This window comes from Rhipicephalus sanguineus, chromosome 1, assembly GCF_013339695.2.
Source record: "Rhipicephalus sanguineus isolate Rsan-2018 chromosome 1, BIME_Rsan_1.4, whole genome shotgun sequence".
NCBI lineage: Eukaryota > Metazoa > Arthropoda > Arachnida > Ixodida > Ixodidae > Rhipicephalus > Rhipicephalus sanguineus.
The window spans coordinates 233,305,814-233,321,933 of NC_051176.1; the positions used below are offsets into that span (position 1 = coordinate 233,305,814).

General features: G+C 50.2%; 1 protein-coding gene across 1 annotated transcript in view; it reads left to right on the top strand.

The window, feature by feature from the left end:
* LOC119374662 (DNA replication licensing factor mcm4-A) overlaps positions 1 to 16,120 on the top strand; it is an 88,447-nt gene that overhangs the window by 19,860 nt on the left and 52,467 nt on the right. Inside the window, exon 8 of the mRNA XM_037644827.2 lies at positions 15,587 to 15,668. Within this exon, the coding sequence (XP_037500755.1) occupies positions 15,587 to 15,668 (82 nt within the window). The remainder of the gene's footprint in view (positions 1 to 15,586; positions 15,669 to 16,120) is intronic.

Sequence of the window (16,120 nt, forward strand, 5' to 3'; positions counted from 1 at the left end):
CTGAGGAGCCACCGGGCAATGCGATTCGTGGCTTGAGACGAAGGACATTACGGCTTCTTCGTTTTCGCATGTCCGCTAGCGCTATGTTCTTGCCCGCAAAGTTCGGATTTGGCTCGTACATCGGCACCGTGAACGGAGTTAGGCCTAACCACGACATCCAGTAGAAAGCTCGGTTGCGATGTGCGTGGCCGCGGTGCCCGATGTTTCAAAGTACGTCGTGCTCGATTGCGAGTACAAGGAGTTGTCCCGCGGTGGTCTTCGTCATAAGCTTCGAAGCGCTGATAAGAATAACCTCGAACAGCGGGTCCAACGAGTCAACGCTATTAGTCGCACGTCTGCGATGTTCGCGACGAGTGCGGCGCGCTATCGTAATCTGATGATTGAGCTTCCGCTTGCAGCTGCCCAACTAAAGCGTTCCAAATTATCGTCGACCCGTAAACACAGAACGAGTGCGAACGCGTCACTAAGCGCAATTTTCGACAGCCACGACCTCGCGACGCGCAAGCAGCAGACGACGATCCCGAAGCGAGCATTAACACATTTTGGCTGCTTCTGCGGTAATACCGCAGAAGCAGCCAAAACGTGTTTTTCGTACGCTTGTTACTGAATGGAGGAGCCAGCTGAAACGGAGAACTTGAACGTGGAGAAATGCTCTTTACGACGAGCCCAAAATGGTGGCACCCAGTTGCGCCGTTGCCGAGCTATAATTTTGAAAAACGCTTTTTTTTATATTTCCGCAATTTTCGCCAAGTCGGCAGACGCAAAACAAATTTTTATAGCACTTCTACGCAGTTTTCATTGAAGATATTTTGGAATCAGATAGAAATGGGCTACAGAAACTGAAAATGCGATTTTCCAAAAATCACTTTTTTTTTTTTTTTTTGTCCCCCGTTAAAAATAAGAGCATGTTTGTGACTCGTAATTCTCTCCGGTTACGACAGACCCATTCAGTGTTTACATGAAAGTCTGTTGTAACAGTACTTGGATTTTACATACTCCCTTTACAACAGACCAAAATCCTCTTCACTATGAAGGTCTGTTGTAATGAGGTTATACTGTATCAATATGGTGTTGTCAAGCGGACGAAGGAACTGCGTTTTGTGTTTTTTTTTTTTTTTTTTTTGTAATCAAAGCATCAACTGTAGGCAACATGGCGTAGCAGCAGTCAAGCGACATGCAGCCATGAAACGGCACATTGATGCTATACTCGGCGACAATTTATCTTGACAGTGGAGCGAAGGCTACGGAGGCGGGGCTTCCGCACATTCGTGTTGCTCCGCAAGTAGTGCGGCAGCTTGCGGCTGATTTCGGTTTTGCTCGCTGCATTGCTGACTCGTTTAGAAAATTGTATACACGGAAAATGGGAACGGGAGGAACACTTCGATTGTTCGGCGTACATTTTAGTGTCATATTACGAGTATATTTTTTCTTGGAGAACTAAACAGCGCGTTTGCGGCCGCACATTGACCCACTACGTCACGGACGCCATGTTTACTTTGGAAAACGGGCGTTCTGAAAAGGTGATGCTGTCTAAGATATGGAAAGAAAAGGAAGGCATTCTTGCAAAGCGAACAATAACCGTATTTTACCTACGACTTTCCGCAACTGTTTGAGTCTCACAATAAATAGACCAGCATTTATTTCAGCGAGGCAAATAAGAAAATTATCAGCAAACTTGAGTACTATTTTCTGGCGCGGTAGCAGGCATGCGCTTCGGTTCTGTAGCTTCCATAGTGCTGTCAAGAAAAGCTGTCGCCGAGTACAGTCGAATCCCGCTATAACGAATGCCGCTACAACGAAATTTCCGCCACAACGAATAATTTTCGATTCCCCGTCAGCCGCCCATAGAAAACAATGCAAAAAATGTCTCGTCACAACGAATACTTTTTCTGGGTATTTCCGCTTGAACGAAGTTTTCGCAAGTGCCACCACATAAGGAAAAGGAGCTTGCCTAGGATTGCCGCGAAATTCCGCTAGAAATTCGACCATTTCTCGTTGCTAGAGCCGTGCGGCCGCATCGCAAGACCCGTGTCTTCATCGGAGACATGCTTTCTGCCACCTCACGCACATCCTGGTAAATTTTTCACCATTGAGATGCTCAGCGACACATCGTCCATCCGCCATGATGCTGCCGGCGGATTTGATGCGCGTGCGGGCCGCGGAAGAATCGTTGATGAACTCCCGCCATTGTTTTGACGTAGCACTCAAAACAAAACTACTGCTCGTCGTCACAAGCCCTGCGATCGTGAATGACATCCATGGCGTTTTGAAGGCACACGCGCCGCCAGTGCGCACCTAGTCCAAGCGTAACTGCATTCTGCCGCAACCGCTGTGAATACAAATGCGGTCGTGTCGACGCGACCACGGGCGACCACGAAAGTACGCGCGCATCCATGGAACGTACGCGCACCGACTCAATGCAATGCTGCGGCCTAAACCACGGTAGACGCGATCAGAGATAGCAACGACGCAGTTCTGAAGGCACACGCACGGCCAGCGCGCACAGATTGAAAACGGAACTACCGTCGCTACCATTTGCCGGAAGTGCTGCGCAGAAAACGGCAGCAGAGACCACCGTCGCTATTGTCGCGATTATCGATAGCGAATATGCTGAAGTACGCAGCTAACACACCGGAAGAAAGATTAAAGGCAACAAAGTCGTAAAACGACACGAAGCATTTCGACTTTCCTTTCTCTCGCTTATGACTGTGGTAGTGCGGAGCTTCGGCACTTCGTTTTCACTTAGCCTCTACCGAACTTTGGCACGCTCCTTCGCGGCGCTACGCGCTCGGCACGCTTCGAGGGTAGCCTACGTGTATAATTCGCCTATTGACGCAAAGCCGCCTTCATTGCGTTGCCGTGAAGCCAACTTGCGCAACGAAATTCGCGTATAACCCGCACCCCGAGTTTAGCGCTAAATTTTCTGTATATCTTGTGCGTGTTATACGCGAGAAAATACATTCACACGGTGTGCGGCCAAGTGCGTCCGAGTTAGCGACAGTTAAATGCAAAGGACAATGCATGCGCTTGCCGGGACCAAAGGACGAGTCATGATCATCAGATATTCCTAACTTTTGTGGTATATAGATGAAATTTCGCTGCAACAAAATTCCGCGACAACGAACTTTTTCGCGCGTCCCGTCAATTTTGTTGTAGCGGGATTTGACTGTATACCAGTCGTCATTGAGACACTTCAGGTGGGCTGCAGCGGCCGAAAACGATCCAGCCGACTTTGGAATTCAGCAGTCCATGGAACGTTTTGCAGTGTGACCGCGTGACAAACGCAGAAACTCTGTTTGTGCTTGGCATGACTCTCAAGGGCATCCCATACTTGTGGGCCGACACAGCAACTGCCTTGTTTCCCAAGTTATTTGGAGATTCCGAAACAGCGAAGCAGTTTAGTTGTAAGAGGTTCAAGGCATCCTACATAGTTAATGATGGCCTTGGGCCGTATTTCAAGAAACTTGTGCTTGACGAGCTGAACAAGCCGGATGTGGTTTTATCTGTTAGCATTGACGAGACCCCTCTTCCTGAACAGAGGTGCCAACAACTTGATGTTGTAGTTAGGCATTTCTCCAACAAAATGCAGCGAGTTGTGGAACACCTACAGTCTTTCCAGCTGGGCTCTGCGACTTCGGAAATTTTGGCTAGTGAAGTGCGGAGAGCAATGATGGACCTCCCGCAGAAAAATGTCATTTGCTTTTCTACGGATGGCCCTAATGCAATGAAAAGCTTCAGAAAAAAGATGCAGGAAGCATACCCTGACATCATAGATGTAGGAGAGTGCTGCTTGCACAAAGTGCACAGCTCATTTGCCAGCGGCTTGAGTGCTGTTGGCTCGGATGTCGACGCTGCTGTGGTCGATGTTTATTACTTTTATAAGAATTCTTCAGCTCAAAATGAATTGTTGAAGGCAGAGCACCTGCTCCAAAAGCTAGTTTTGCTGCTCCAAAACGCAATTTTGCCTGCTCCAAAAGCTGCTCCAAAGTGGCCTAAGCCAGTAGCATCACTGCATGTGAACCAATCCACGAGGAGCTGCATATGCTTCATTGTTTGGCTTTGAGCCGAGTGTTACAAAGTGGATCGGCATCTTTGTTTAAAGTTCAGTGGTCGTGTGCTTAACGTGGGTTTTCCAGGCATGTCAACTACACTCCCGATGCCTAAGAGGTAGCTTATGGGCTGATGTGATGTTGACACTCACGTAAGGGCACAGACATCAGTTTCATTGAAGAGAATTGCACACCATCGTGCACTGATGTGCATATCATAAGCAGCGTTCGTTGATCCATCCCTGTGGAGTCGAGTAACACTACACTATAGCTTGCTGAATCAGTAAAAGCTCGTTAATTCGGATTTCAAGGGACCTGAAATATGTCCGAATTAACTGAATGCCGAACTATTGAAAGTACAGTCGAGCCCGACTATATCGAACCCGTTTATATCAAATTATCCCGTATATCGAACAATTTCTAAACACGGTAAATTTACATTGAGAATATATAGCAAAAGTTACTGTTACATCGAACGAAAACAGCAACGACAACCGATATATCAAACTCCATGTGCCTCAAAAGTGCCCCAGCAAGTTGGCTTTCCCTCGCGGTGGCGAGGAAAACTGCCGGCGCCACCCTAGAAAAAGTGGTTTAGACCCGGTTGTGCACGGGCGAACACCCCTCTGCAAGAAATGATCCTGGCCCGCTCGCAGCGCTTACAGCCAATCAGAGGCCGTCATGCTTTCTACGAGGCGCGGAGGCGGTAGAAGTGAGCGCCATTTTTTCTTTATGCGTGTGTGCCTGCTGCTGCCTGTTTTCCTCGAGTCCTCATTCAGCGTGGTCCGTGCTGGTGGTGTTGCCTGTTGGTGCTATGTGAACTTTATTGGCGCGCTGTCGTCATGGCTTGTGCAAAGAGGCAGAATTTGCCGTTCGCCGCGGAACTCGAAATCATAAATCGGGTCGAGCGCGGTGAAAAGAAGTCCGTGTTTCCGCCGAAGTTTGGAGCGAGCTGGCAGAGTTCCCGGGAGCTACCGACGGATCAACATTCGACGAGTTCGTCAGTGCGGACGATGATGTCGCCATCATGGGCGAGCTACAAGATGAGGACTACGTTGCAGACGTCGTGCCGACCATGAGCCAAAGCGACAGCAATAAGGAAATTGACGATGGCCCATTGCCTACATCCTCCGAAGTGATTAGTGCACTTGCGTTGGTCCGGCGCTATTGTGTGAATGTGGAAGGTTGCGGCCTCAGCTGCTCAGACTCGTTGTACAACGTGGAGGCGTGCGTGCTGCCGCAGGCAGCGAAGTCATTGACACAGAAGAAAATCTAGGACTATTTTGTTCCAAAGTAGGGCATGCAAGTAAGCCACCATATTAATAAAGTACTTTTCTTATTGTTATGTGCCTTTGTGTCAAAATCCTATAGCGGGCCTATATCGAATTATGCCATATATCGAACTAATAAACGTTTTTTGGTGAGTTTGATATACCCGGGTTCGACTTTATCAAGAAAACAATGAACAAATGTCTGTTACATCAATACATTTTCATTTTTTCATACGTGTATACTGTACTTATTTTGCATAAGAGCAATACAAAAGTCTCAATTTGCGTTATTGGCACAAGACCCCACGTTTAGTTAGCCTGAAACGTGCTCTGCACCCCTCCCTTATTACTGCCACCACCACCACCATGCACAGTGACGATAGTTTTTCGCAAGTAAAATTGCCAGCAACTGATCGTTTGTCGATGGCGATGCAGCAAGCAAATTTTATGCCAGCATGCAGACTGCGGCTGCAAGCTCTTCATATTCAGCAGTTTCCGACATAACTCAGTATTGTGACACTGCATGCGTATTGCGCATTGACATTGCGCACGCCTCGTTTCGGTGGTCCGTCAACACTGTTTTCGCTGTTTTAACCGAATTAACTGGGTTGCGGCCAAATATGACTGAATTAGCTAGTTCGATGCCATTAAAAAATGCATATGCTGGCTGGGACCAGAGAACATGTCCGAATTATCAGATTTTCCAAATTAAAGAGGGTCAAATTAACAAGCTTCTACTATAGTAAATATGTAACGTTGATTACATTAACCCGTAACAGTTTCTATATTTTGATCATTTTTCTCCCTAGAACGTTTTTTTTTTTTTTTTTCAAGTTGATATTGAATATTTTCTTCTAAAAAGCAAGCTTGTCTGTTGAAAATAGATTGAAGCATATACTAATTCAAACTAGCATAATTAAGTTTATTGTTAATTGCTCATTAAAAAAGCCAGCAACATGTGGGTATTCAGCAATGAAAGACAATAGAGTGCATTTATGAAATGTTCAGTGTTTTTACAATGGTTTCATCATTCCAACAATTTAACTCATTCTGGCAACAACGAAAGGTTTTTGAGTGGCGACGAACCAACAACAAGAAAAGCATTTATTTGGCTCATCTAGATAAAGACTGTGCCTTCAAGCAGAGTATTTACACTAATCTACGAGCACCCGATTTCGCGTGTTCAAAAATAAAAATGCTCGTGAAGATATTTGCTACCACATTTTAATGATAAAACTGTAACACGCTCCTATGTTGACAATTAGAAAGAAAATTAGGAGACTAGCACAATTTTCCTTCAAGGAATGTAAAATTTATTGTCCTGGCAGTTCGTTTCCTTCTGTGAGCCTGTTTTGCTGGCTTCTAAGATCACTTCTGGATACGCCTCGGTCGCGTGCTGTTGCCTTGCTGTTGCTACAGTGTACTGTTGCTGTTGCTCGGCCGCCATTGTGTGATGACGATGACAATGCGCCTGACGATCGTGGTTTCGGTTTCGTACTCGATTGTAATGCACAGACCATTTTTGTTCCTGTTGTCGCTTTCTTTTTTTGTTTTTTTCCCCACTCCCCTTGCGTTTGCCCCTCAGACCAGGTGGAGGAGCTTTTGTGTTGTTCTGTTCTCCTTTGTACTCCAGCTGGGAAACCGAAGAACGGGGGGTGGGATACAAAAGGACGCAGTGGCTTGGTGGTCCAAGTTGTAAATCCCCCACTCATTTTGTTGCTTTCTTTGCTGATAAAGCCCACACCTCCCCCACCCACAGGCTGGGTCGTTTATCTCGCACCCGTCGCGATTTGCTTCGCGTCTTTGCTCCAGGAAGCACTTTTTTTTCTTCTTTTTTTTTCTCGGTCTCCTGAATGCCCCACCAAGACTGCAGTGTTCGTTATGTAGAATCGCTAGCGTTGTTGATCACCGCGAAAGTTCGTCTTAACAGAAGAGTACAGTTGGGCGGTTCGTCTTAAGCGAATTTTTTTTGCATTGAGTCTATGGGAAACCAAACAAATGGTCCCGTGTTGTTTGGTATAAGCGAGATTTCGTCTTAACCGAGTTCGTCTTAATGGGAGTTCACTGTATTTACTATCTGTATGGCAATGTTGGTAGGTGAGGGTCATTGCAACATGTTTGTCTACATTTGTCTGCGTGATCTCTACATTAAAATCGCCAGCTTACTAACGGCATTAGTCTTTCACTTGTTTAAACCACTTAAAATGCGTTTAAAATTTTCAATGTATATTTTAGCTTTTCCTGGGTTGATACAGGCTAAAGATGAACGCTCCATCACATGGCACATACCCCAGCCATGGTATATGGGTATGTGCCACACATGATGGGTGAAAAGGGTTGCATGACAGACGTGTGTGACAGGCATGTCCTGTTTCTGACCTGTCATTCCTGTTTGTCATACACTCATGCCATCCTATGCCACATTAGGTATACAGTCAAGCCCACATATAACGGCCCCACTTAAAACGAACTTCGTCTTAAAACAAACGGTACCCGCGTGACCGTGGAAATATACATTATTTCAATGGCACAAAATCACACTTACAACGAACGCCTTTGAACCCTGCCGATCGGTTACAGCGACCGGCGACTGCGGAGACACCCCTTTCGGCCACCTATAAGCCTCCGCGTTCTCCCCGACAGTTCTTTGTTACGCACCCCTCCGTCCTTTGTCCCCCTGCTGCTCCGAGCACCCCCCATCGCCAGTGGGTGAGGGGTGCTCACCGACTTTGATATTTCGCGATTCGTTCCGTGTTCTTGTTCATTTTGCACTCCGTTCAGCATGCCCTGCACGTGTGTGGTAGGGTAAAAATAAATGGCTTATGCGGAACGAAGTGCGAATTATCGAAGTCGGTGGGGCCGCCCAAGTTCAACTTTTCACTCTCCCAAGTACAGTGACTCTATCCCAAGGCCGTTCTCCTCTCTTCCCCCTTTATCGCAACTCCTCCGCCTGTCCACGCCGGCTCGAATTCCGAAGTTTCCTTTTCTGGGTACAAACGAGCTCAGACAGGGCGCAGAGCCGTTCTACTAGTTCTACGCTTACTTGCTTGTGTGTCACACGTGCGCGTCTTGCTCGTTGTTGGTGTGCGTGTGTCAGGATGGCGGACGGGAAGCCCTCCGCGCAAACAGATGGCACGAAGCGAAAAGCGCTGGACATTTCTACCAAGCAAGCCGTTCTAAACGAGCTAGCTCAAGGCGCTAAAAACTGCGAGCTGGTTAAGAAGTACGGCGTGTCCAAGTCAACGATATTGTTACGTGAGTGACGAGTCGCTTTTACAAGTCGCTATTCACAAGATATATTTGCAAGAGCGGCTGCAGCGCTGACCAGACCGGCTCCGACGAGCTCGAGCAGCTAGCGACCTTCGTCCTCTTCGTCGGGCACACACGCGCGTCGACCATATGAATTCCGGCAGCCTACATGTAGCATAACCCCCGGCGGCAAAGGCGCCGTCTCGGCGCATCTAGACGTCAACGTCATTGGGCGAGTGGTACTGCTTCAGGCGTGCGACGTGTACGATGTCGCTGGCATGCGGGGTGGATGAAGACGACGAGGCAGCAGGAGCGATTTCATAGGTGACGGGAGTCACCGCACGAAGCACTCGGTATGGCCCTGTGTACCGAGAGAGCAGTTTGTCGGACAGGCCAACGTGCCGGGTCGGAGACCACAGCAGAACCAAAGAACCGGGTGAAAAGTGTACGTCGCGGTGTCGTTGATCATACCGACGGCGTTGGTTCTCTTGGGAGGTCAGAAGGCGAGTACGAGCGGCTTCGCGTGCATGAGCGGCCCGGCTGATAGCGTCCAGGGCGTATTCAGTGGTCGGAGCTGCTGGCAACGGAATGACTGTATCGAGGGGCAATGTGGGTTCGCGGCCGAACAGCAGGAAAAATGGGGAGTAACCAGCCGTGTCATGGCGCGAGGAATTGTAGGCAAATGTCACGTACGGTAGAGCAAGGTCCCAGTCGGAGTGGTCTGAGGAGACATACTTTGAAAGCATGTCGGTTAGGGTTCGATTCAGACGCTCCGTGAGGCCATTCGTTTGCGGATGGTACGACGTAGTGAGCTTGTGCCGCGTTTCACATGAACGCAGGATGTCCGCTATGACTCTCGATAGAAATGTGCGGCCACGGTCCGTGAGCAGCTGGCGTGGAGCACCGTGTTGCAAGATCACGTCGCGCAGAAGGAAATCGGCGACATCTGTGGCGCAACTTGTTGGAAGAGCTCGTGTGATGGCGTAGCGTGTGGCGTAGTCTGTGGCCACAGCTATCCACCTGTTGCCAGCAGAAGACAGGGGAAAAGGGCCGAGTAGGTCCAAGCCGACGCGAAAGAAGGGTTCAGACGAAATGTCGAGGGGTTGAAGGCACCCAGCCGGAAGCGTCGACGGTGTTTTGCGGCGTTGACATTTCTCACACGCCGCGACGTATCGTCTGACGGAGCGTGCGAGACCTGGCCAATAGAAGCGACGGCGGATTCGGTCGTATGTGCGGGACACACCAAGGTGACCGGCAGTTGGAACGTCGTGAAGTTCGTGGAGTACAGCCGAGCGGAGGTGTTTGGGTACAACAAGCAGCAGAAATGGTCCGTCTGGATGAAAGTTGTGGCGGTATAGTGTACCATTCTGGAGTACGAACGAGCGATGAGATCGGTCCGAAGGTGAGGATTCGAGGCACTCGATGATAGCCCGTAAGTATGCATCACGGCGTTGCTCGTCGGCTATGTGGGTCAGTTGGGAAACGGTGCACACGCAAGCGTCCGTGTCAGGGACGGTGCGCGACTCGCCAACCGGATAGCGAGATAGGCAGTCGGCGTCCTGATGCAGGCGTCCAGACTTGTACGTCACTGCAAAAGTGTACTCTTGCAGTCGCAGAGCCCAGCGACCAAGTCGACCTGTGGGATCCCTTAATGATGAAAGCCAGCAGAGCGCGTGGTGGTCGGTGACTACGGAGAAGTGAGTGCCATATAAATATGGACGGAACTTGGAGACCGCCCACACAAGAGCAAGGCATTCTCGTTCGGTGATCGAATAGTTGCGCTCTGCAGGTGTAAGGAGGCGACTAGCGTAGGCGATAACGCGGTCGTGTCCCTGCTGACATTGGGCGAGGACGGCTCCGATCCCGTGACCACTGGCATCAGTTCGGACCTCAGTCGGGGCGGATGGGTCAAAGTGGGCCAATATAGGTGGCGTCGTCAAAATTGTGATGAGGCGAGAGAAGGCGGCAGCTTGAGTGGACCCCCACGAAAATGGGACGTCTTTCTTCAGAAGATCAGTAAGTGGTCGAGCGATCGCTGCAAAGTCTTTCACGAACCGCCGGAAATAGGAACAGAGTCCCACAAAACTCCGAACATCTTTGGCGGATTGGGGTACTGGGAAACTGGTGACGGCACGAATTTTCTCAGGGTCCGGCCGCACACCAGAAGCATCAACGAGGTGGCCCAACACTGTAATCTGTTGGCGGCCGAAGTGACACTTCGACGAGTTCAACTGGAGGCCAGCATTGCGGAAGACGTCGAGAATAGCCGACAGACGCTCAAGGTGGGTCTCAAATGTAGGTGAAAATACGAGGACGTCGTCTAGGTAACAAAGGCATGTTGACCATTTGAACCCTTGTAGCAGAGAGTCCATCATGCGCTCGAACGTGGCTGGGGCGTTGCATAGCCCGAAGGGCATAACCTTGAATTGGTACAGGCCATCGGGAGTGACGAAGGCGGTCTTTTCTTGGTCTTTCTCGTCCACGGCAATCTGCCAATAACCGGAGCGAAGGTCTATGGATGAAAAGTAGCGTGCGCCATGGAGACAATCGAGAGCGTCATCAATGCGGGGCAAAGGATACACGTCCTTTTCCGTAATTCGATTTAGATGCCGGTAATCGATGCAGAAACGCCACGTGTTGTCTTTCTTTTTAACCAGGACGACGGGTGACGCCCAAGGGCTTGATGAGGGCTCAATAATGCCTTTAGCTAACATCTTGTTTACTTCTTCTTGAATAATCTGGCGCTCCGATACGGACACCCGATACGGTCGACGGTGAATGGGAACAGCATCACCTGTGTTGATACGGTGCTGCACAAGAGAAGTTTGGCCGAGTGGTCGATTGTCAAGGTCGAAGATCTCGCGGTAAGAAGCCAAAAGGCGGATGAGGGCGGCTGATTGCGCTGGGGGGAGGTCTGGGGCAATCATGGGGCGCAATGCCATGTCGAGGCTTGTGGCATCGGGTGGGCGACAAGGAAGATTGGAGCATACGTCTGCTGCAAAAGAGGTGACGTGGTCATCGGCTAAGGACCGCAACGTGGCGATTAAGATGCCTTGAGGGAGGACTTGCTTCGTGAAGCCGAAATTTATGACGGGGAGATGTACCCGGTTAGCGGCTATAGTAATGACGCAGTGAGGCACAGTGATGTCACGTGCCAGAAGTACATCAGTAATCGGCGTGACGACGTAGTGCCCATCCAACACGGATGAAGTCGTTGTGAATTCGGCGAATGTTAGGGCTTTAGGCGGTAGGCGGATGAAATCCGTGGTGCAGAGGCTGTGTGGAAGGTCGGGGTGAATATCTGGCTGAAGAGGAAGGTCCAAGCAAAGAGTACCAGCGGAACAGTCTATCAGGGCAGAATGGGTCGATAGGAAGTCCATCCCTAGGATGAGGTCATGAGGACAATTATGGAGCACCGTGAATAGGACAGGAACGTAACGGTCGGCGATGCTTATGCGAGCTGTACACATTCCAGTGACAGGAACAGTTCCGCCATCGGCGACGCGTACAGCTTTTGTAGTAGCAGGCGTGAGGACTTTTTTCAGTCGGCGACAAAGGCGAGCACTGATTATGGACACGTGAGCTCCAGTATCGACTAGAGCCGTCAAAGAAATACCGTCCACATGCACATCGATGAGGTTCTTGTTCGTAGGAAGCGTCAACGGAGGATTTGGTTCAGAAGGAGATGATGCAGCACTACCTCCAGGAGCTGCACGATCTAGTTTTCCGTCGGGTACGATGCAAAGTTGGGCGGCGAGGGGTGGCGGCGTGGTTGGGGCGACGGGGAACGACGGCGTTGAGGGGACGGTGAACGAGCAGGAGGGCGGCTGTTGGGTGTGTCACAAGTAGGGTCTGTACGGCTGGGAGGATACCGGCGAAGATCTTCATATGGGCGGGAAGGCGAGAAAAGTTGGGTCCTATAGGGCGGCGTCCAAGTGGCGCGGCAGTAGCGGGAGACATGACCAACGCGGTGGCACCGGAAGCAGATGGGTCTGTCGTCGGGAGTTCGCCATTCCGCTGGGTTGCGAGATCGTGGAGGAACGAATTGGTCACTTCGAGATGCATTCATGGGCATTGGTCGGGACGAGGGGCGAGAGACCGGGCAGGCGACAGGGAACCCGAGGTTGGCGAATTCTTGTCGTACGACCGTCTGAATAACGGAGACCGCGGGGGTTGGTTGTATAGTGGCATGGTCGAATGGAGAGGGCTGGAACGGCGCTGGACTTGCCGCTTCAAGTTCCCGTCGAACGATACGCGTTACACTCCGCTCAAAGGGTGGTGTAGCGGCGGAATCGGAGCAGGTGGACGTGGCAGCCGTGTTTGGCAACCGAGAAAATTGAGGGTGCACACGACGGCTTTTGGCCGTTTCGAAACGGCGGCATTCTTGAATGATGCGGTCGATAGTCGAGACGTTGGTGTAGACCAGCAAATGAAAAGCGTCGTCCGCGATGCCTTTCAAAACGTGGCCCACTTTGTCAGCTTCGGGCATTGCCTCGTCCACTTTCCGGCAAAGAGCAAGCACTTCTTGTATGTAGGAGACATACGACTCAGTAGGCGACTGGACACGGGTAGCGAGCTCTTGTCGTGCAGCTGCGTGGCGACCGGTCGGGTTCCCAAAGATGTCACGTAGCTTCTCCTTGAATGTGTCCCAGCTGGTGAGCTCGGTCTCATGTGTTTCGTACCAGATGCGCGGGGTTCCGTCCAAGTAGAAGAGAACATTAGCGAGCATCATGGTAGGGTCCCACCGATGAGTTTGACTGACCCGTTCATACAGGCGAAGCCAGTAGTCGACGTCGAGGCCAGGTTGCGCGGAGAATGTCCCGGGATCGCGGGGGGTGGGGACCGCGACAAAGGTTGTCGTAGGAGCCGCAGATGGAGATGGGGACGGGTTGTCATTGGAAGCCATGGCGAGAGGCTGAATGACGCGGCCACTGCGGAGCTGCGTGGTGAGGACGGGGAACGTTCCACCTCCACCAAATATGTTACGTGAGTGACGAGTCGCTTTTACAAGTCGCTATTCACAAGATATATTTGCAAGAGCGGCTGCAGCGCTGACCAGACCGGCTCCGACGAGCTCGAGCAGCTAGCGACCTTCGTCCTCTTCGTCGGGCACACACGCGCGTCGACCATATGAATTCCGGCAGCCTACATGTAGCAATATCAACGATTCTAAAGAACAAGGACAAGATAATCAGTGCCGATGCCAACTCGACGGACAGAAAGCACCTGCGGAGGGCCACCTACGCGGACGTGGAGGAAGCTCTTCTGAAATGGTTCGTCGACGTGCGGGCTCGGAACATTCCGATAGGTGGTCCTATGATGCTGGCCAAAGCGAAAGACTTCGTATTTCTGTTGGATTTTCCCGACTTCAGCCCAGGAAATGGCTGGCTACATCGGTTCAAGGTGCGTCATGGCATTGTTTTTAAATCGATTGTCGGTGAGGTGGCCTCGGCCAGCGACCAAGACGTTGCCTCGTGGCTTGAAGCAAATCGAGACACTATTTTAAGCTATGCGGAGCGAGACGTCTATAACGCAGACGAAACTGCGTTATTCTACCAGATGCTGCCAGGAAAAACACACGCCATGAAAGGCGCACATGTGCTGGCGGCAAGCACAGTAAAGTGCGCATCACAGCGCTTTTGTGCACTAACATGGATGGCAGCGACCGTTGCGTGCCCTTTGTAATCGGCAAGTCAAAGAGGCCGCGTTGCTTTCGGGTCTATGTGCCTGCGCGTTACAGGCATAGTGCTAAAACGTGGATGACGCGCGATTTATTCGCAGAGTGGCTGAGCGAGTTAGACCGCGACATGCACGAGCAAGGCAGGCGTGTGCTGCTTGTGGTCGGCAATTGCTCCGCGCACCACGTACAAGCCTCTCTCACGGCAGTGACCCTGCTTTTCCTGCCGCCCAACACAACGTCGAAAGTGCAACCGCTTGACTTGGGCATAATCCGCGCGTTTAAGGCTTATTATAGACGCCGCGTTGTGTGGAGCACATGCTCATAGCTGTTGACCGGCCGGCAACCAACCTGCCGCTTCGGGTGTCGCTGTACTCGGCTCTGGAGATGGTAAAGGCTTCGTGGGCGGAGGTAACGGCTACATGTGTGCAAAACTGTTTCCGCAAGGCCGGCTTCGCCGACGTCGGAGCCGATGCCGACCCTGAAGCTTCCGAAGAGGACCACTCCGGTGGCGATTTGTGGCAGCGTGTTGTCGACTCCAACATGGGAGGGCGGGACATCTGGTGGGATGATTTCGTTATGGCCGATGATGATGCCGACACCGCGGAACCGTGCACGGATGAGGGCATTGTCAATGAAGTGCGCGGCAAGAGCGACTCGGAGGAATCAGATGACGACGACGATGAAACGTTGGAGCCAGCGCCCACAAGCGTGCCTGTAGCAATTGGCTACATAGATAGTCTCAGGCAACTTGTCTATGCCAAGGGCCTCGGCGAGGAGCATGCTGCCGCTTTAAATAAACTGGAGACCACCCTTATCGCATCGGCACTCTCGAAGCAGACGTGCATCACGGACTTTTTTGCGAAAAAATAAATTTTGGATTTTCACTTGTAACTTTTTAAAAGCTGTTTTTTCATTTATTACGAACTTCAGGATACAACGAACGGACGCCGCGTCACGCTCAGGTTCGTTATAAACGGGTTCGACTGTACCAAGTTAAGGAAACGACCCCGAGAGCACCCAGGTGTAGGAAGGTGCTCTTGTATATGCTTGAAAAAAGGAGGATGGATGGATCAATCAATTGATTGATTGATTTTTTGATTCGAAGTGTTTTTGGTTTGCCAAGAAATGTTTTGCATTTAACGCTTTAGTTAATATATTGGACTGCAAATGCAAGCTGCTCTTAGGCATAGATGCCTTTTATAATAGTTTGTGGTGCGAGTACATAGCATCCAGGTGTAGGTTCATTCGGGGGCATGCACTTGTTACACATCACTCGAGTGTCATTTATTCATGAATGTAGTGTATTATATTGCAACTTCTCATTTGTGTATTTTCAGGAGAGGAACGCCAATTAGGCACAGGACTGATATTCGAAATGACCGCCGCATGCGCCAGGTCGCCATTGGTGCTAGTGATGGAGTAAGTAATTTTTTTACTGAAGTAGTACACTTACAGGAAGTAGCCAAGAAAGGGGGGGGGGGGGTCTTAACTACCGTTATATTAGAGATGTTGCTGCAAAGTGGATGAAATTTTTTTCTATTTCCTGATTAAAACTTTGCACTCCCTTGAAGATATTCGAGGTTGCACTTTGTATGGCCTATCACAAATAAATAAGTCCAGTCTGACGTTGCTTGCTACAGCTGACAAGCTTTTATTTTTGTGGTAAGCTATAAGCTGTTGAGGCTATACAGACGGTCCACTTTAAAACAGCCTCCCTGCAGGAGACGTTCTTGGCATAAACACCTTTTCTTAATCCAGGAAAGAAGGTGACTCTTAAGGGCTCGGTTTTCTTTGTTAGACACAATATTAATGAGAACTAACAGACAGTAATGCCAAGGAAAGTGTAGGGGGTGTTATTTGTAGTAATTAGG